Raw genomic sequence first — 19,713 nt, 5'->3', positions numbered from 1 at the left:
ACCTGGTACTGTGCCACTCTGTTCCTGTGCTGCAGGGTTCAGCAGGTGCTGCTCACCTGGCTCTTCCTGAGCTCTCATCCCCCATTACAGAACTGTTTCTAAAGGTCTTTCTAAGATGACCACATGCTCAGCCCTCAACTATAAACCCTTTTTCACAGACATTTGTTCCAGGGCAAATAGTGGTCTGCAGGTGACAGACATTAGTCTTGTTTCATGAGTGATGCTGACAGGATCTGGCAGTGGAATTTGAGCTAATAAAAGATAGTGTGTGGTAAGAAAGCCAATGCCAGCTCCCAGGCAGGCAGCCTGAACCTCTGCAGTACAAGCAGAAGCAATTCCTGCTGATTAGCTCTTGAGGTTTCTATACATTTTAAATCCAAGGCTTATTTTTGAATAGTTCAGAAAATACTCACTTTGTATTGCAAAATGGAGATGTTCCCTAGCTAAGAGGAGTTACCTGCTCTGGATCAGGGCTGTTTGTGCATCTGAGCTGTGCAGAATGGAAGTCACATTTTTGCTCCTGCTCTAGATTTTAGAAGCAGCTGACAAGACACAGGCCCTGGACATGAAGAGGCACTGCCTGCACATCATTGTTCACCAGTTCACCAAGGTTGGTTGCATCTTTTCTGTGGCTTTTGAAAGCTGCTGTCCCCTGTCACTGCCTTGGTTAAAGACACATTCATATAGAAATCAGTTTGATTCATCCTCATGTGAGAGAGCTGAGAGCTGGCTGCATGTTACTGACACTCGCTGACAGGACTGCTGGGCACACTTCTCACACCAAAGGAAATTAAAGACTAGAACAAGCTAGTCTAGAAATGTGAAGCCCTTCCAAGCAGAAGTTACCTAAAATTGCTTCCATTTCCAGTTGTTCCAACTGTTGATTTTGTGCCATGCCCTTGTTGGGTTGGTGTGTGTATAACAGGGTAAGTTTGTTGTGTATTGAGGGCACAAATCTCCCTCATTAGCAGTTATCAGTGTGCTCCTCATACTTCCCTTGAAGTATTCTCTGTCATACATGTTTTATTGTCATGTGCTCTAAAACAAATTACCATGTCCTGGCTGGGAACTCTGTGATATCCATGTTCAACAGTTGGACTCCACAGTCTTAAATGTCCTTTCCAACCTTAAAAATTCTGTGGTTCTGTTTTGATGGGATTATGTGTTAGTGGCAGGAAAGGTCAAGAGCCTGATGTGCTGATACTCCTGTCCTCACTTGAGAGAATAAGGATATTGTCATTTAATTGTTCCTATGAGATGTGATCCCTCCATGAGAGTTCCCCAGCATGTCATCAGTTCATTGCTCAGCTCATTAGCATTGCTGAAATAGGTAGATAAATCATAGGAATTGGGATTTCTGAATGCTACACACATACTGATAATAATTCCCGAGTTAATATTCAAGTAGCTTGCTCTCCTTTGTATATTTAAACTCACAATCCTCCTGGGGAGGAATAGCACTGCTATGTCCCATTAGTGTCTGGAGAGGAGACAGGATGGTGTTCAGGCTCTTCATTAAATGCCAAAGTTGCTGGAGCATGATGCATTTTACATTCAGAAATAGCTGAAATTGCATAAGCATTGAGAGTGGAGCCAGCATCCAGAAATCACTCCCAGAGGACTCCACAGTTTGAGGTTGCAGCCCCTGCCTTCATCCTGTCTGTTTTCTTCTGGCCCCATGAGTCCTGTGGAGCAGCCCTGTTCAGCAGGGATGTGGAAGGGTCCCAGTGCAGGGTACAGGACATTCCTGGGGTTGGAGTCAGTGCCTTACAGCCACTGAGGGTTGAAATATCACAGTATCATTTCCCAGTCGAGGCCTCAGGAAGACAAAGAGGTGTGATTCTCCCCAGAACTTAGAGGGGGAAATGGATATTGCAACACTGGGAGGCAGTGATGGGAGCTGGAGCAGCTGTTCCTCAGCTGCACTTCCTCACCAGGATGTGGGGAAATGTTTTTTATTTAAACTGGTGACTGGTAGAACAGTGTTCATCAAAACGTGGCTGGAAGACTGTCAAGCAGATGTGCACGGAGAAATTTCAATTATGCAATGTTTTCCCTTGGCCTGAGAGGCCCCAGTGTGTGATTCTTGGCCTGGCCTGGGTGACTCAGCATGGCTGGGCACGGACACTGCTCTGCTCCTGGGCCAGCCACGGGCTCTGAGGGGGATTTGTTCTCAGGCACAAACCTGGTGGGTCACCAGAGCTCAGGCAGGATGGGTCCCTGGCTGTGGCATCTCCTGTTCTTCCAGTTACTTAACCCTGCTCTGGATTTGGACTATTAAGGAGTTTTCTCCACAGCAGGAATCTTACTGAAGACCTTCTTCCCCAGAGGTTCACTGCTTTGGGAATTTATTTTCAGGCTCTTGTGTGTCAGTGTTGTGCAAAAGCCCTAATAAACCTGCTGTTGTGATGTGTTTGTAGTGATACCCTGATCTGTTCAGTGCATGCCTGGGGTGGGGGTAGGATCCCACCAGTGCTAAGGGGGTCTCTCCCTCCCAGTCCTGGCAGATCCTTAGGCTGGGGATATTTCTACAAGCATGTCCTGAGCTCTTTCTGCAAGCATCCTAAGCCATTTCCTTCCTGGCCTTCAGAAGCTGCTCAGGACATCCCAGTGCAGCTCCCTAGAGCAAGGTGAAATGTTCAGGTAAAGCAAGTAGATGAGTGCTTGGGCACAGTCTGCCTGGAGGCTGGGTGTGTGTTAGTGCCTCTAGACAGAGGATTACTGGCTCCTTACCATGAGGTTGAGGAGAAGGAAGGAACGTGTAGAACTCCTTTTTCCCAACAGTTGAGCTTCTGAACAGTCCAAAAGCATAAAGTTTGTTGTAGATTTTCAGCTATCTGATGTGAGTGTGGAGGTTTTTGTTGGCAAGTGCTCCAGTGACCTGCTTTGACTGCAGGAAGAATGCCAGCAGAACCAGCATGGACACTGAGAAGAGCTTTTCCTCAGGAGCAAAGGGATCAAGCCCTGAGTCACATTTTCAGTGCAAAACCACAGATCTCAGAGCTCAGGCTGTGCTGATGCCCAGCACTGCTCTTAGGAGTGCTCAGTCAGTGTCTTGTAGCAGTAGAGCTGTCAGTACCAAGAGAGGGGCAGCTCTGGGGGCAGATTCCTGCTGCTCTCTACTTGCAGCAATCTGAATTTGGTTCTGAGCCCCAGCTGGAGCCCCATGGTGTGTTCCCTGCAGCCCAGCCCCACAGCTGGGATCTTGCACCATCTGTGCCCAGCCAGACTTGCTGTGGGGTGCCCAGAGTAAAAGGGTAATACATGAGCTGTGATTTGGGGAGGGTTTTAATTTCTTTCTGTTTTTTTTTCTGTTTTGTTTTCCTTGAAGGTCTCCAAGTTGCCAAATCTCCGCTCGCTCAGTCAGCTCCTCCTCCTTGACATCATAGATTCCTTAGCTGCTCACATCTCAGACAAGCAGTGTGCAGAGCTGAGTGCAGACATATGACATGCCTGGGGTAATCCACCTTCTCATTTGTTCCTGAAAAACGCTGGCACTTTAGAGCTGGCTCTGCTTTGCTGTTATCTATGGAGTAGCTCAGTGTCTGCACAATACAGCAGCCCTGGAGGAGCAGGGACCATGAGGTGCTCTCTTTGGATTTGATGGGTTTGTACCTTTGTGCAGTGTTTGGACTTTATTACATTTCTTACCCAAATGTAGATTTGAAATCATTGCAGGTCTGAATTAATTCCACATGGTTTGGGGAGTTACTAAGTTCAAGTACTATAATCAAGCCCATTATTACTTTCATACTGTAAAATCAAGCAGTCATGAGTAAGTCACTAATCCTTTGAACACAATATTTAAAGAATACTATTTAAAGAGCTTCAGCTGACCCAGCCCAAGGGCTGTAAGGGGAAGTCAGAATGAAACTAGGAACAAGAGCACATGGTGTTCACAGGAAGACTGGCCCTTGGGCCAGAATGTAGTGACTTTTCAGAGACTCCATAGTGTGGATTAACAGATAAGCCCCTGTGCAACTGCCTGGATTGGTGAGCTGTGGGAATCCAGAACTTTGCTCTGCAGCAGGTCAGACTAAAAGATTACAGCAGCCCTCTCTGACCATCAAATCCATTAATCCTGTCTTGCTAAGCCTTTCTAAATCTATTAATAAAGAATTAACATTTTTTACTGGCATTTCATGATTGACTTGGATTTCATTTTGGAAAAAAAAAAATTAAGCAAAAAATGTTCTGAACTTGATGAAGGTCACATTGTTAAAAATAGGTGTGTTACATCTTGTTACTAATTTTATATTGAAGCATCTCTGTGAGCCCTTGCCTTTGCAGGAAGGTGAATGAAGGCAGAGTGCCCTTCCCAGCCCATGCAGGAGTAGCTGCTGTTCCCTCCCCTTGCAGCCCCCAGCTCTGTGCTGGATGTGTCCCAGGGAGAGGGAGAGGGGCTTCACCTCTCCTCACAGCTGGATGGTCTTGGTTGGAAAGCAACAGAAATGTGGTGTTGGTCAAGTGTCTGGTGGTAGAACTGTCCCAGCCCTGCCCAGAATCCTTGGGAGTAACAGCTGGGAATCAAAACCTTGTCCTGCTCCAGCTGCAGGGGCTGCTCTCTGCTTGTCTGGTGCAGGATCCCTGTCAACACATGCAGCTCCCAGCCCTCACATTCCCACCTTTGCAGCCATTATTTTCATTGAGTGAAGTGTTCCTGGAGCAGCAGTTGTGAGCTCCTCAGCATCCCAGAGCCTGACACACCTGCAAGTGCCAGGGGTATTGCAGTCTGTGCAGTGGGGAGTGTGTCACCTATTTCATCCAAGGGAAGTGCTCTAGGGACCACCCTGTCTGTCTCCCTGGTGGCTTGCTCAGGTGAGTCAGACCAGAGGTGACAGGTGCTTTTGAGAGCCAAGGGCACCTTTTAAACCAGAGGGATTGTTTCCAGATGCCTCATGGATAGTGAAATCTCTTACCAGAAGTCATGGTAATTGTAACTGACAGGTTCTGTGTTTCCTGGGAAACCAGACTGGCAGTCGGAGAAAGATTCTACACTGCAACTTGTAAAAACACTACAGTCTATTTCCAGTAATGCTGATCCACTAGAGGACACCCATTGCCCAGGGAAACCTCATTCTCTCAGGCTGAACAGGTTGATTTCAAACATGCCATAACCAGCCCTCTTTAAATCCTGAGCCCACTTGTGAGGAAATCCACAACCACTGCACCCTATGAGCAGGCACTGTGGGGTCTTGGCTTTGGGGGGGTTTGGGCTCAGTCACAGCTCTAGGGATCAGTGCTGGGTCAGAGATTTAGTGTGAAAAGTTGTAGCCCATTGAGATTTGCCTCTGGGCTGCTATTTTGCAGGATTCCAAGACACCTCTCTGAGAGAACACCCCTGAGTTTCCTAGGAGATCACAGGATGGGAGGTATTGTAGAGGCCACACAGACTGTCAGGTACACATGAGCTTCCCAGGGCAGTTAGATGTTCTTGCTATCACCACCTTGTTACCATTATGGCCAGCAGGCTCCCAGGTTACTGATGTTCCTGCAGCCTCGGGCAGTTTTGCAGTGAACTTTGTGCAGTCATATCCCTGCATTAGATAAGGAAAAGGAACATTGTGGCCGTCCAGCTTTGCCTTATTCCTACAGTCTCTGCCACATGCAGGCCCCACTGGCTCTTTAAAGCTCTTGGGACTGCTGGTGGGAGAGCAGGAGCACCCATTTCCTCCAGCCCAGTGGCAAAGTGCAAGGTGGAGCAATCCCCAGCTCCTCTGGAGCAGCAGCTCAGGGCACTTGAGCTTTGCCACATGGCACCAGCTGCCCATGTCCCCAGTGTCACATGGGACCTGTGACAGCTGGGCAGGAGCCTAGCAAGGAGCAGTGTGAATCAGGGCCAGGAGCTGCTCCAGCCCTGCAGGCACTAAGGCCAAGCCCATCCCTGCATCTGGGGAAGCCAGCAGCACCCCAAGTGCTCAGAGCAGGGCTGGCCCTGGGGCAGGGAGTCACTCTAAGATGGCCCATGGCTCATGGGGAACAGGAAGAACACAGAGAAAAAATGACACATTTTAATAAGGAAATGTGCAGTGGGGGAGGCACTGAGGTCCTGCCAGCAGGAACTGGCAGAGGAGCAGAGCCCAGGCTGCCTCAGGCCTCAGCCCCCCCCAAGCCCAGGATCTTCTTGACGTAGTTCTGGACGTTGACATGGAGCTGGGGAGCCGTGGCAGAGAAGGTCTCCATGGCCAGGGCGCGGGTGGCCTCGGAGCCGCCCCACATGGCGCGGTACAGCGGCAGCGTGTACTTCTGCTTGCCCTGCGGGGACAGCGCGGTCACAGCCCCGGCCCCGCCCGCCCCGAGGGTGACACCGCCCCGTGCCTGCCCCGGACATCCTGCCTCCCCTGCTCCCAGCGGGGCACAGAGGACAGGCAACCGACAGGGGGGAACGGGGCAGCCCTTGGCACTGCAGCACCTGGACAGGGGAGAACACCTGGGGACCTTGGAGAAGGAGCAGACCATGGGAAGTGAAAGTTCAACAAGGTCAAGTGCAGGGTCCTGTGCCTGGGTCAGGATGGATCGAGGGATGGGGAGCAGCCCTTCAGAGGACTTGAGAGACAAATTGGGTGTGACCTGGCCATGTGCTCCCCCAGCCTGGAACCCAACTGTGCCCTAGGCTCATCCCCAGCAGTGCAGGCAGCAGGTGAAGGGGAAATTCTGCCGACTCACAAGACCCCAACACTGCATCCAGCTCTGGAGTCTCCAGCACAAGAACAGGTCCAGAGGAGCCCATGGAGCTGCTCTGAGAGCTGGAGCACCTCTGCTTTGGGGCCAGGCCAGGAGAGATGGTTCCAGGGAGACCTTAGAGCCCCTTCCAGTGCCAGGAGAGCTGGAGAGGGACTTTGGAGTGACAGGACAATGGGGAATGGCTTCCCACTACCAGAGGGCAGGGTTAGATGGGATATTGAAAAGAAACTCTTCCCTCTGAGAGTGGTGAGGCCCTGTCACACGCCTAGAAGTGTCCAAGGCCAGGTTGGATAGGGGCTAGAGCAACGCGGTCTAGGGGAAGGTGTCCCTGCCCATGGCACAGGGTGGAATAAGATGAGCTTTAAGGTCCCTTCCAACCCAACCCATCCTGTGGGACTACCAAAAGCAAGAGCCAACCCCTGTCTCTCTGGCACTGAATGCCCTTCTGGGCACTGCCACCACTGCCCAGGGACAAACCTGGCTGTGCAGGAAGTCCTTGACTTTGCTGTACTCAGCCTCCAGGTTGTTCTTGAGGACAATCTGGCACCAGCGCAGTCGCAGCTCAGCGTTCTGGGCCTTGGAGATCTTGGGGTACATCTTGCTCAGCCTTTTTACATTGCCTGTGAGAGGAAACCCTATGAGTCCATCCCAGCTGTGCTGCAAATTCTCTGGGATCCTCCCAGCCTTGGGTAAGCCCTGGCCCCTGCCCAAGTGACCCCCACCCCCAGCTCTGGACCACCCCAGGCACTTGCCAGCTCTGGGCAGGACAGTGCCCATGTTGGGCCTTCCAGGCTGGGCAGCTCTGCAGGGCCACGTGCTGGTGGCCTGGGGTGCCAGCACAAAGTGGGGGAGATTCCTCAGCAAGGAGAGTTGTGGTGACATGGGGACATGACAGCCCAGCAGAGCCAGCCTGGCGACAGCAGGACTGCATATGTTCCCACAAATCCAGGGACATGCTTCCCCTGGCTCTCCACCCCCACCACACTGAGGCTCCCCTGGAACCAGGACCCAGCTGGAGAGGGGCTAATGCCACACACCTGTGTGTCCTGCCAATGTGCCCTCCCATCCCTGGCCAACTGGCTGGACTTGGGCACATCACCCTGAATCTCCTCCAGGCACCTGGGAGTGCCCTGTCACTCACCTTCGGGCAGGGGGGATTTCTGCAGGACCTGATCCAGGAAATAAACCAGCTGGTAGGTCCTCCAGCCCGTGATGTCCACAGCTTCGATGGCCTCCATGTTCAAGGCATCAGCTGCCCAGAGCTCTGCCAGCTCATCCGCCGGCCTCATCAGCTGCTGCCCCGGCGACAGGTCGGGCAGGAAGGGCGGCCAGCCCGGCGTGTTCAGCCAGCGGTCAAACTCAAACCCTGCAGTGAGGCAGGAGGGAGAGCTGGGTACACATCCCTGAGCCCCACACCAGGTCTGCTGCCCAAAACCCCCCACTGCTTTCTCCCAGTGCCACCAAACCTGCCTGAGGACAGTGACCACCCCAACTAATGGGGTGAGGCCATCAGAGACATGGGCTCAGGGTGTGCTTGTGGGTATCATCCCAGTGCCACCAGCAGGATGAGCTGCCTCCAGCAGGGAAAGCTCCTGCCAAGGCAGGATCTCCAGCAAGGCTGAGCCAAGCCCAGAGTGCTGGCTGGGCCTGATCACCAGACTCATCAGGCTGAGTCATGGACACCCCATGAAACAGCACCCAAGTGCAGAACAGGGACTGGGTTTGAATGGAAAAAGCTCAGGCTGATCCAGCACGTGCCCAAGGCTGGGCCTGGTGCCAGCTGGGCAGTGCCATCCGTGCCTCCTCCGACAGAGCCGGGCTGGCAGCAACAGCATCTCCAGTGAAACACACAAACAAACAGAGGCTCTGGGGACAGGGCAGCTCTGACACCTGCAGGGGCAGGGCTGTGCAGTGCCAGCCCTGTTCCCTGGCCAGGATGACACTGTACTGACCTGGGATGGAGTCCACACCTTTCTCCTTCAGCTCAGGGAAGTACTCCAGGAAGAACCCAAGGGTGTCATCTGCAGTAATGCTCTGGAACTTGAACCGGTTCACGTAGGCCTGTGGGGATGGATGAGGCTGATGCCAGACTCACCCCAGCAGTGCTGCCCAGCCCTCTGTGTGCTTCACCTCATGAGGGAACACACCACAACCCCTGTTCCCTACAGGGGCTGCCCAGCCCCCTGCATCCCCAGGGACACCCCTCAACATTCCCAACACCTGCTGCTAGCATGAGGCTAAACTCTGCCTTCATCTTATTCCTCTGTTTACATTCCCATTTCCCACCTCTTCTTCCTCCCCCCAGCCACCTTCTCAGCCCAGGATCCTGCTGTGCCCTGGCCTCCTGCCCTGGCATTTTGGATGACTTTGCAGCTCACACCCACCTGGAGGAAGGCATCAAACTTGCTCTGGTTGCCCACAAGATGGGCCAAGTAGCTGACGAAGCAGTACCCCTTCTCATAGGGTGTTTCATTGTATGTGTCATCTGGATTAACACCTAGAAAAAGGCAAAACTCTCAGAAATCCTCTTCTCACCTGCAAAACACAGCCCTCACGTCCACCAGCATTCCCCCATCTGTGCTGGGCACAGCCCATCCCAACGCTCCTGCAGCCATCGTCTCTCCAGGTCCCATCACCCACGCTGCTGTTACTCCTGGCTGTCCCAGCCCTGTCACTGTCCCACTGCCCAGAGCCCAGGGGCAGGCACAGACCTGGCTCGATCAGCACGCGCAGCTTGTTGAGCGGGTGCTCCTCCCCCGTGGCGTCCATGTGCTGGCGCAGCAGGGCCCGGCCCGTGGCAGCCTCCAGGCAGGTGTAGGGCAGCCCTGCAGAGACAGGGAGAGATTGGGGGCACGGCCAGGCCCAAGCACGGCGGCACAGCCATGGCACAGTCACGGCACAACCACGGCACAGCCACAGACACAGCCAGGGCACAGCCAGGGCACAGCCAGGGCACAGCCACAGCACAGCCACAGACACAGCCACGGCACAACCACGGCACAGCCACAGACACAGCCACGGCACAGCCACGGCACAACCACGGCACAGCCACAGCACAGCCACGGCACAACCACGGCACAGCCACAGCCACAGCCACAGACACAGCCAGGGCACAGCCAGGGCACAGCCACAGCACAGCCACGGCACAGACTCAGCCACGGCACAGACACAGTCACGGCACAGCCAGGGCACAACCAGGGCACAGCCACAGACACAGCCACAGACACAGCCACCGCACAGCCAGGGCACAGACACAGCCAGGGCACAGCCACAGACACAGCCACAGACACAGCCACAGCCATGGCACAGCCACAGCCAGGGCACAGCCATGGCACAGCCAGGGCACAGCCATGACACAGCCACGGCACAGCTACAGCACAGCCACGGCACAGTCACGGCACAGCAGCACCAGCGCTGAGCTGGGGCGGCAGAAACCAACACATGGGGAGCTGGGATGGCAGGGCTGCAGGGAGGCAACCAGCCCCAGGCAGAGAGAGATTTTTTGAGCCACTTAAATTTGTGTGGATACAGCAAAATGTGCTGGGAGAACATGAGCTTCTGGACAGGACTGCGTGTCAGGGGGAGGTCAGGACAGCTGGTATCAGCTCCACATGGGAGGTACAGGAGGATGAGGAAGGTGAGGCAAGGACACAGTGCCCACATTCCTGGCAGGGGTCGTGGGGAAAAATCTCAGAGCAAAGGCTACTGGAAATCACAGACTGGTTTGGGCTGGAAGGGAAACTAAAGATCATCTTGTTCCACCCTCTGTCATGGACAGGGACACCTCCCACTAGACCAGGTGGCTCCAAACCCCATCCAACCTGGCTTTGGACATTCCCAGGGACGGGGTAGCCACAACTTCTCTGGGCCACCTGTGCCAATCCCTCCCCAAACTCACAATATCTAATCTAAACCTGCTCTTTTTCAGTTTACAGAATCCCACAGGGCCTTGCAGCTGCTGTCCTTCACCTCTTCTGAGATGCAATGCAGGCTCCATCCCCACTGGCTGTGGGACACTGCGCCCCAGCAGTGCCCCACAGGCAGAATCACGCACCGTAGACCTCGGTGGTGATGCGCCGCTGGGCGTACATGGTGAATCCCTCGTTCAGCCAGAACTCGCCCCACGTGGCATTGGTGACCAAGTTGCCAAACCAGCTGTGGGAGATCTCGTGGATGATGACGTCCACCAAGGAGCGGTCCCCGGCCAGCAGGCACGGCGTGACGAAGGTCAGGCAGGGGTTCTCCATGCCACCAAAGGGGAAGGAGGGCGGCATGAACAGGATGTCGTACCTGCCACAGAGCCTGGCCTCAGACCCCACTCCTCCTGAAGATGGGGCTGGGGATAGAAGGAAATTCTCTCCCTGTTCCTGGGGAACCAGATCCTTCAGGAACCTTCCAGCCATACCTGCCCCAAACATAAGGACCAAAGAGTTTCTCTCCAACCAGCAGGAACTCCTCAATCACCCCGTCGTACTCCTTCTTGGCAGCCTCAATCAGGCAGGGCTCGGCCCAGACACGGCTCCTGGCCAAGTGCAGGGAAGAGGAAGTTTAACCATTAGGGGACTTTCACCTTGTTGCTTCATCAGACAGAAACTGCACAGGTTAATTAAAAAAAAAAATAAAACCCTGCTGATAAAGGCACCTAAAGAGGCCAAGAGTGCAAATTGCTGTGATTTCTTTCCTGGTCTGAATGTCAAAGGGCTTTTATATGGCTGCAGTGGCAGCCAAGAACTCAAGAACACACCAGCATGTGAGGAAATGTGGGATCCTCCATGCTGGTGACCCACTGCCCTCATTCACATGCAGGGTGACATGAGCAGAGCCAGGGACCTCCTGAAGGTGAGGGGACTCAGCATCAAGGCTCCTTCTCACTCTCCAGTTCGAGAAGGACCCTCATGCTGTGAGTCCCCAGTCTGGTGACACAGACAGGGACTGACTGTGCCATGTTTATGGCCAGTGTCTCTGCTCTCCAGAGCCCTGTGGAGCAGGAGAGGCAGGAGGTGGCCGCCACAGGAGCTTCACTGTGCAGCTCCCACAGCTCTGGAGCCCTCTTGAGCCCCTTACCTTGGGCCAACATCAGCAGACACAATGTCCCCAACAACCAGAGCAATCAGGTAGGAGGGGATTGGCTGGGACATCTTGAATACAAAGGTGTTGTCCTTTTGCTTCTCCCAGGTCGTGGCACTCATCACAGCTGTGAAGCCCTCAGGGACCTGAGCACGTGGATAAAACCATCCATTAGATCCACAGCATACACAGTGGGAGGCCAGTTAAGCAGCTGGGACATCACAATGTCTGAAGGTGCTGGGGCCATGGGCACTGCAGGCTTTGGGGAGCAGAGCAGAGCAGGGACACCCCGAGCTCCCACTCAGGATCCCAGCTGCATCCCTGCAATACTGGGATACCTGGAGCTGCTCCAGGTGCTCCTGGAGCTGCCAGGAGAAAAGAAAATGCTGGAGCTGAAGGTGTGGAAGGGCAGAGGATGCAGGTCCCTCAGCTGCTGGCTCCCCTTCCAGTTCTTGCACAACAACTCATTCTTCCTGTTCCCAAGCCAGTGTAGAACCCATGGCCAATCCAGCAGCCCAGGGAGACTGATCCAGTGTCCCCCAACACAAACAGAGAGTGAGCCCTGTGCTGCACAGGGATATGGTTTCCTTGGTACAGAGCATCACACCAGGGCTCAGCAACAGCCCCATCCCACACTCACCCTGTGGCACCAGAGTGGCTCTGCCCTAGGAGAGCAAAATAAGTCAATCCTGCCATCACCAGCTGATGCCAGCATGTGCCATTGGCACTGGCTTGGTGTCACACCATTAAGCAGTTACCTTTGCCCACAGCAGGCCATGGCAGCCCAGTGCCAGTGGCACCACGTGTCCACACACAGACAAGGAGGGAATCTAGATTTAGTGCCATCTTTGGGGATCAGCAGCTGCTCCTTCCTGGAAGCTTGGCAGCCCCAGAACTGCCACCAGGACCCAGCATGGCCCAGCACCACCACCCTCCTCCAGCTGTTTCCCTACCAAACTCAGCTCCTCCTGCTACAAATGCCAGGAGCTGGGGCAGGACAGCCAGGCTGGCACATGCACCTGCTCCCAGCACTGCAACTGGGGAGACACAGGAGCACCCTGGGACTGCTTGTCTTCATCCAAAAGGGCATTTAAGAGAAAAAGAGCCCAAGTACAGATGAGTGATTTCTCAGCTGTGGCCTGAGGAGGAGAGTTTGAAGCTGTGTCCCTGCTGTAATGCCCCAGTGCTTTGGCACATTCCCTGCAACAGACCAAACAGCTCAGAACAGTTTAAGCTGGAAGGGACCTTAGAGCTCATCTTATTCCACCCCCTGCCATGGGCAGGGACACCTTCCACTGTTCCAGCTTGCTCCAAGCCCCGTCCAACCTGGCCTTGAACACTGCCAGGGATGGAGCAGCTAGGGCCACTCTGGGCAACCTCTGCGAGGGCCTCCCCACCCTCACAAGGAAGTATTCCTTCCCAATATCCCATCTAAGGCTGCCCTCTGGCAGTGGGAAGCCATTCCCCCCTTGTCCTGGCACTCCAGGCCCTTGTCCAAAGTCCCTCTCCAGCTCTCCTGGAGCCCCTTTAGGCACTGGAAGGGGCTCTCAGGTCTCCTTGGAGCCTTCTCCTCTCCAGGTGAACACCCCCAGCTCTCCCAGCCTGGCTCCAGAGCAGAGGTGCTCCAGACCTTGGATCATATCCATAACCTCCCTTGAACTTTCTTCCCCAGCAAACTTTGCACCCATGTAGGGTTTTGCTCCTGGTGGGTGTGAGGGAATAGCCAGAGCAGCTCCTGGGGCTCCCCTTACCTTCACAGTGGCTGAATAGGTGAACTTGACTGAGGGGGTGTCGAAGCAGGGGAAGAAGGACCTGTTGAGGACAGCCTGGCCCTGTGTGTACATGTAGGGCTTCTGCTTCCCCGCCGTCTGCTCGGGGGACAGCCAGCACACCTGGGGAGGCACCAAGACACAGTCAGGGCAGCTCCACCACAGCTGCTCCTTACGGAGGGAGCTGGGAAGGGGCTCCTCACCCGGGGATGCTCTGCCCACCCCAGGCCTGGTGTACCCTGTACCACCCCCAGCTCCCCCCGAGTCTGGCGGCCCCCAGTCCGCACCCAGCCCTCCTGCTCTTTGTGGGTCTGGGTGTCCCACAGGGCTCGGCGTCCCTTCCATCCATCCGGTCACCCGCCGCTCTCTCCGTGCCCGGTGTCCCCCAGAGTCCCCCTGCTCATCCCGGTCCCGGTGGCCCCCGGTGTCCTCCCACTCTCCCCCGGTGTCCCTCGGTGTCCCACCGCTCACCCCGGGCCCCTCGCCCGCCTCGTAGTCGATGAGGAGGGTGAGCAGCTGCCCGGCGCGGGGGGCCTGGGGCAGGGCGATGTGCAGGGCGCTGCCATAGCTGGTGAAGGGCCGGCTCTCCACGGGCAGCTCCTGCCCGGCGGCATCCCCGGGCCCGCCCGGCGGCGGCAGGAGCGCGGCGCGGCTCACGGCCAGCGAGGGGTGCGCGTCCAGCCGCAGCTCCGCGCCCGCGCCGTCCCGCTCGCAGCGCAGCTCCAGCCGCGCCCGGCCCCGCAGCCGCCCCGCGCCCGCGGCCGCGAAGGACACGCGCAGCTCCAGGTGCAGGTGCCGCAGCGACCACGGGCCCGCGCTGCTCGCCGAGGCGCTGTCCCGCACCGGGGACACGTCCGGCACCGGGGCCGCCATCGCCGCGCCGGGCACGGGGCAGAGGCGGGGCCGGGCCGGGGCCGGGGCGGGGCCGGGGCGGGAGGCGGGTCCCGTCCAGGGGAGGGCGCGGGGCGGTCCCGGCAGCGGGAATGGAGAGGCGGGGAAGCCGTGGGTGGGGGATGGAAGGGGGCCCGTGGGGGGATCCATGGATGGGCAATGGCAGGGACCCATGCCGGGATCCCTTGGACATCCATGGGTGAGGGTTGGAGAGGACATGGGGTGGGATCCATGTTATGGGGATGTTGGGGGATCTGTGAGGGTCCTGTGGGCGTTCCAGACAGAATTCAGGAGAAGCGGGGAATCCATGGGTTGGGCGGAACCAAGAGAGATCTGGAGGAAATGGGGATGAAAGGAACTGTTGGTGTGAGGGATCCAGGAAAATCCATGGGCAGGATTCAATGCCGGGGGGGAGGGGGTGGAAACAGCAGAATCCAGAGGTTGGAAATTCATGGATCAAGGGAATTCATGGTGAGGCACCCCTGGACAGGAGGGTCTATAGGGATCCAAAATGGGATCCATTGCAGGGTTCATGTCGGGCTCCACGGAGAGAGGGTGGAGGGGAGGACCCAGCACAGGGGTCCACGGGAAGATCCAGGGGAACTCGAGGGAGAATCCATCGGAAGATCAAGTGCGAGGATCCATGACGGGAGAGCTCCATGGGGAGGGATCTGGGGAAGAAGGGAGTAGGAGTGGATGGGGCCGGGATCCCTAAGAAATCCTCTGGGGGGTCCATGGGGTATCCGGGGAGGGGTGCTTGGGGGGGACACAATGTCAGGATCCATGGGGAGGGGATAGAGGGATGATCCACCGGCGAGCTCGTGGGATATCCAGAGGGAACCACGGGGGATCCCCGAGGTCAGGGCGACCCTGTGGGATCCATGAGAAATCCGAGGAGGGGATGTTCCATGGCAGACTGGGGGGCGTCCATGGGGTTTCCCCGGCTCAGGCTCCTTTGCCGGTTCCAGGCACCGCGTCTCGGCAGGGGAGCGGCACCAGGGACCGGGCGCGGCCGCCCCCAGGGACCGAGGGGGCAGCGGCGGCCCCGCAGCCGCCTCTGCGGGCCGGGGCCAGGGGAGCGGGGAGCGGGGGCCAGGGGAGCGGGGAGCGGGGGCCAGGGGAGCGGGGAGCAGGTAGCGGGGAGCGGGGGCCAGGGGAGCAGGGAACAGGGAGCGGGGAGTGGGGAGCGGGGAGAGGGGGCCAGGGGAGCAGGGAGAGGGGGCCAGGGGAGCAGGGAGAGGGGCCAGGGGTGCGGGGAGCGGGGACGGGGCGGGCACCCGGGCGGCCGGAGCGGCGGGGCCGGGCTCGGGCCTGCGCGACTCCTCCCCCGGCCCCGGGCCGGCCCGCGCGGGTCCCGGCCGCGCTGTCACTCCGAGCGGCGGCGGCTCCGGGGCCGCGCGGGACGGGGCGCAGCGAGCGGTGAGCGGGGCACCGGGATCGGGACCGCGGGCGCTTCCCCTGCGAGCGGGGAGACCCGGGAGACACGCCAGTGGGAGCGGGGGTGATGGGGGACATCCTGCGTGGCCCTGGAAGGCAGGGACACCCCGGTGGAGACCGGCTCTGAGATGGAACACCCCGCCGGGAACTGCCGGTGGCATTCGGGGACACACCAGTTGGGTCATCCTGCGGGGATCAGCATTGACAGAGGGGACAACGGTGGTGATGGGGGACACACCATGGGGGACTGGCTAGACACAGTGAGAGCGGCAGATGGTGGGGAGCACCCTGATGAGGTGATGGGGTCATGCTGCGGGGAACAGCGATGACATGAGAGACACGGCGGCAGGGACGGGGAGTACAGGCAGCAGCTGTAGGGGCTGGCACAGCCTGATACTCGGGACAGCCCCCGCGTCCCCTCTCCTGTGTCCCACAATGTCCCCACCTCTCCGCAGAGACCCTGTTTCAGCAGTGGGAGCTGCAGCGTGACCGGGCTGGCAAATTCCTGTGTCCCAGTGCCTTCGGTGTCCCCTGGACAGCCCCAATTCCTGTCCCTGGCAGCGGGGGCTGCAGGAAGATGCTGTGGTGCCTTCTCAGTTCAGTCCTGGGGAGCACAAAATGGCCAGCAAAGGGTTATGGGGGAAACCGAAGCACAGGGAAAATGTGTGTCCTGCTGCCCCACATCTCTTTTGCACAGGCAGAGCAGGTCGATGCTGGCAGATCATGGTGTTTACCCTCAGTTTTGACATGGGAAGTTGCTTCCAGACTGTAGGCATCCATGGGGATCCTCCACCACCTGGGGGGAAGGAGCCATCCCCACGCTCCTTGGAGCTGGGAATGTTGCAGCCAAACTGGGATGGCACAGGACAGAGGGAAACCTGGAGATGACTTCATCGCGGGCTGTGCCCCATGAGACACGGAGGTGCCCATCACCCTGTGCGAGGGGAGCGGTGAAAACACACTGAGTGCATGTGCCAGGAGGACTCTTTTCCTGGATTTCACCTAGGAAAAAAACAACCGGGAGGGGAGCCAGGGAGTCTGGGTGTGCTGGGATGCCAGGCCCGCAGCCAGCCCTGCTGGATACCCACAACTGCCCAGAGCAGGCGAGACCCCGTGCAGGCAGGGCTTGCCCGTGGGTTTCTGAGGTGCTGCCTGCGTTCCCCAAGGCTTTGCCGTAGCTGCTGTGACATTATCCCCGGTGCCAGAGAGGGTCCCTGTGCTCCCAAGGGGATCACAGGGATGGGGCAGCTCCCTGCACCCCAGAGCAGCGTGTGTTGGTGCCTGTGCTGTTGGAAGGAGGGGCTGGACTCCCCCAGTTTCGCAGCTGGGAGAGCTGAATCAGGAAATCCCGGCTGGCCCGGCCGGATCCTGGCTGAGTCATTTCTCGGCGCTGAGTAAGTGCCCGTGTGGGGCTGCGGGGCTCCGCGCCACTCCGGAGGGACAGGGGCTGCCCGCACACCTCCGGCAGTGCCCTGACCCCGGCCTCGGGTCACTCCCAGCCCTGACAGCCCCTGCCTCAGTTTACCCGCAACGTTTTCCTAGGATGGATGAGACAGAAGGCTCCTGGGACGTGGACATGTCACACATCTCAGCATGGGAGCTGGCTCTGAGGGACCGGGACAGGGCAGACAGGTTGGGGTGGGGACTGTGGGACTCGGTGAGCTCGGGTGTTTGTTGGGAGGAGAATGGTATCCCCAAGGCAGGATTTGGGATCCTCCTTCTGGTAAAAGGAATCTCCAGTCTTGGTATGTTTGGGAGGGGGTTGGCATTGAGGAGAGGAATGGGGGTGAAGAAAGGATGGGGATGAGAACTGGGATGGGAAATAAAATTGGGATGGGGATAGGGAAGAGGTGGGGATGAGATGGAATAAGGTGAGATGAGATGAGATGAGATGACATATGCATTGAGAGTGGGATAAGGATAGGGATGGGGATAGGGACAGGATAGGATGAGGTGGGGGTGAGAACGGGAATAAGGGTGGGGACAGGGCTGAGGCTGACAGAGCTGGAGCGGAGCTTGGGGTGTATGTGGGGACATGGAGAGAATCAGACTGGCCCCACTGGCAGCAGGATGTAAATAACCTGCCAGGACACGAGGTTTTTTTCCTGCTGCCCCCCCATGCAGCTCCACGGACAGGAAAAAGGTGTTTCCGCCTGCGGATGGGAGCGGGGCCCCAGGCCTGGACGGGGGTGTGGGGCCTGGGCCACGGAGAGGGGAATCAAGTGACCCCCTCAGGCTGGATCTTGGGGTGCAGCTGCTGATCCCATGGCTGGTGGGACCCCTGACCTCAGTGGGGCCACTGCAGCCCCCTGGGCCCTGGCTGGGCTGGTGGCAGGAGCCCCCGGTGCAGGCTGACACCACTGTGGGTACAGGACGTGGTGCCACCAGGCTGGGGCACTCTGTCCTGTCCTCAGTGCCACCAGCCAGGGCAGCCACCAGATGAGAGTCCTGGAGGTGTGTTCCTCCTTTCTGGCTGGAGCAGGATCTGTGTGGAGCAGGAGTGGGCACTGTGGGATGAGAGTGCCTCTCCTTGCCCATGACCCTTGCCGAGCCTCTTCTGCTCACTGACCAAGCAGGATGTCCCCTCACCTGCATGTGCTACCTGGGGATGTCTGGTATGCTCCACCACCAGGAAAGTGCCTGGTCACCAGCCTGGGCTGGGGACACCAGTGTGGGATTGGGATATCAGTACTGGATGGAAGTCTTCAGCATTTGTTCCCACCACATTTGTCCTCCCCTTTGCCTTGCTGCTGGCAAATGGGTGACAGTCCTCTCTCACCTGTCTGGGGCATCTGTTTAGTAGCAGTCAGGACAGGGACAGCACCCTCTGTCCTCCCACAGCTCTTTGTGTCCTGTGCAGTAGGAAAAGCAGCAGTGACAAGGAGGGAGCAGCTGGGATCACACTGCACACTGCCCTGTGTGTCCCCAAGGAAAGCCCATCTCATGTCACTGGCCTGTCCTGGCTGGGCAGGATCAGTCCCCAAGCCCTAACCAGGCCCAGAGGAGTGCCAGCCCCAGGAGTGCTCTGTGGGGAGTCAGGACCTGCTGGGGCACTGCTGCATTGGCAATGGTGGTGACAAGGCTGGTGGCAGTGCATAGGGACAGGCTGCAGGCAGGTGGCACATTGCCAACACCTGTGGGAACTCCTGGGATGCTCCAGGTGACAGATCAGCCACCACCCTGTCCCAGCAGGCTCTAGTGGCTTCCTTGGTGCATTTGTTGGCCCAACCAGAGTCCTGCTCATTAGCAAGTCACCTCTAATGAGTTTGGCCTGGTTGTGCTGCAGGGTCTGGGCAGTGTTGGGGTGTTGGTGCTGCTGTGGATTGACTGCCTGGATCAGGAGATAGATGCTTGTTGGGAGAGGGTCTGGAGGATCCCCTGGCATGAGGCACTCATGACCACCATCACAGGAAGTCACAATAATTGGGAGAGCAAGATTTTCATTAACCAGGGTGGAAGGAGGTCCTGAATGAGCAGGGGAGGGTTTGAAGCTCTGCTCTGTCCCAGGGGTCATGGTGAGGTAGGAGCTGGGGTGAGGCTGTCTCCGGCTGTAGGATTCAGTCCCCCTGCACTTCTTTGAGCTTATCTGGTTGATGCCCCATCCCAGCCCCAAGTCACTTGTGGCATCATCCCCACCCTTGGGACTTTTATGAGGGGTTCTGGGTCACCCCATCTCATGAGGGTGCAGGGTTGCCTTTAGTTGCATTGTGGGATCACATCCTGCAAGTTCCCCAGGGCTCAGCAGCAGGTACTGCTGCCATTCTGACCCCTGCCCTGCTGCCACCAGCAGCATGTGGAGGAACTGCATGTGGAGGAAACAGGTGGGGACAAACCACCCATGCCCGGGGCCGGCTGGGGCAGTGGG

General features: G+C 57.4%; 3 protein-coding genes across 3 annotated transcripts in view; 2 read left to right on the top strand and 1 right to left on the bottom strand.

Annotated features, from left to right (window-relative positions):
• The window catches only part of LZTR1 (leucine zipper like post translational regulator 1), a 36,118-nt gene extending 31,980 nt beyond the window's left edge, over positions 1 to 4,138 (top strand). The window contains exons 19-20 of the mRNA XM_079327128.1: positions 530 to 610; positions 3,332 to 4,138. Coding sequence (XP_079183254.1) covers positions 530 to 610; positions 3,332 to 3,448 — 198 coding nt within the window. The 3' untranslated portion in view covers positions 3,449 to 4,138. The remainder of the gene's footprint in view (positions 1 to 529; positions 611 to 3,331) is intronic.
• A 1,859-nt stretch (positions 4,139 to 5,997) lies between these two features.
• On the bottom strand, positions 5,998 to 14,437 carry RNPEP (arginyl aminopeptidase). Its single transcript, XM_079327141.1, has 11 exons — positions 13,992 to 14,437; positions 13,503 to 13,643; positions 11,749 to 11,897; positions 11,090 to 11,206; positions 10,739 to 10,974; positions 9,396 to 9,509; positions 9,069 to 9,181; positions 8,637 to 8,745; positions 7,826 to 8,050; positions 7,162 to 7,304; positions 5,998 to 6,255 (listed from the first exon to the last, which is right to left on the bottom strand). Exons 1-11 carry the CDS (start codon positions 14,391 to 14,393, stop codon positions 6,091 to 6,093), a joined length of 1,914 nt encoding a protein of 637 aa, XP_079183267.1. The 5' UTR covers positions 14,394 to 14,437; the 3' UTR covers positions 5,998 to 6,090.
• Positions 14,438 to 15,717: 1,280 nt separating this feature from the next.
• Positions 15,718 to 19,713, top strand: part of NAV1 (neuron navigator 1) — a 73,452-nt gene continuing 69,456 nt past the window's right edge. Inside the window, exon 1 of the mRNA XM_079327094.1 lies at positions 15,718 to 15,830. The gene's annotated coding sequence lies outside the window, so the exon portion shown is untranslated. The remainder of the gene's footprint in view (positions 15,831 to 19,713) is intronic.

The sequence above is a fragment of the Erithacus rubecula genome (genome assembly GCF_903797595.1).
Source record: "Erithacus rubecula genome assembly, chromosome: 26".
Taxonomy (NCBI): Eukaryota; Metazoa; Chordata; class Aves; order Passeriformes; family Muscicapidae; genus Erithacus; species Erithacus rubecula.
This window is presented reverse-complemented; position numbering and strand designations above follow the sequence as displayed.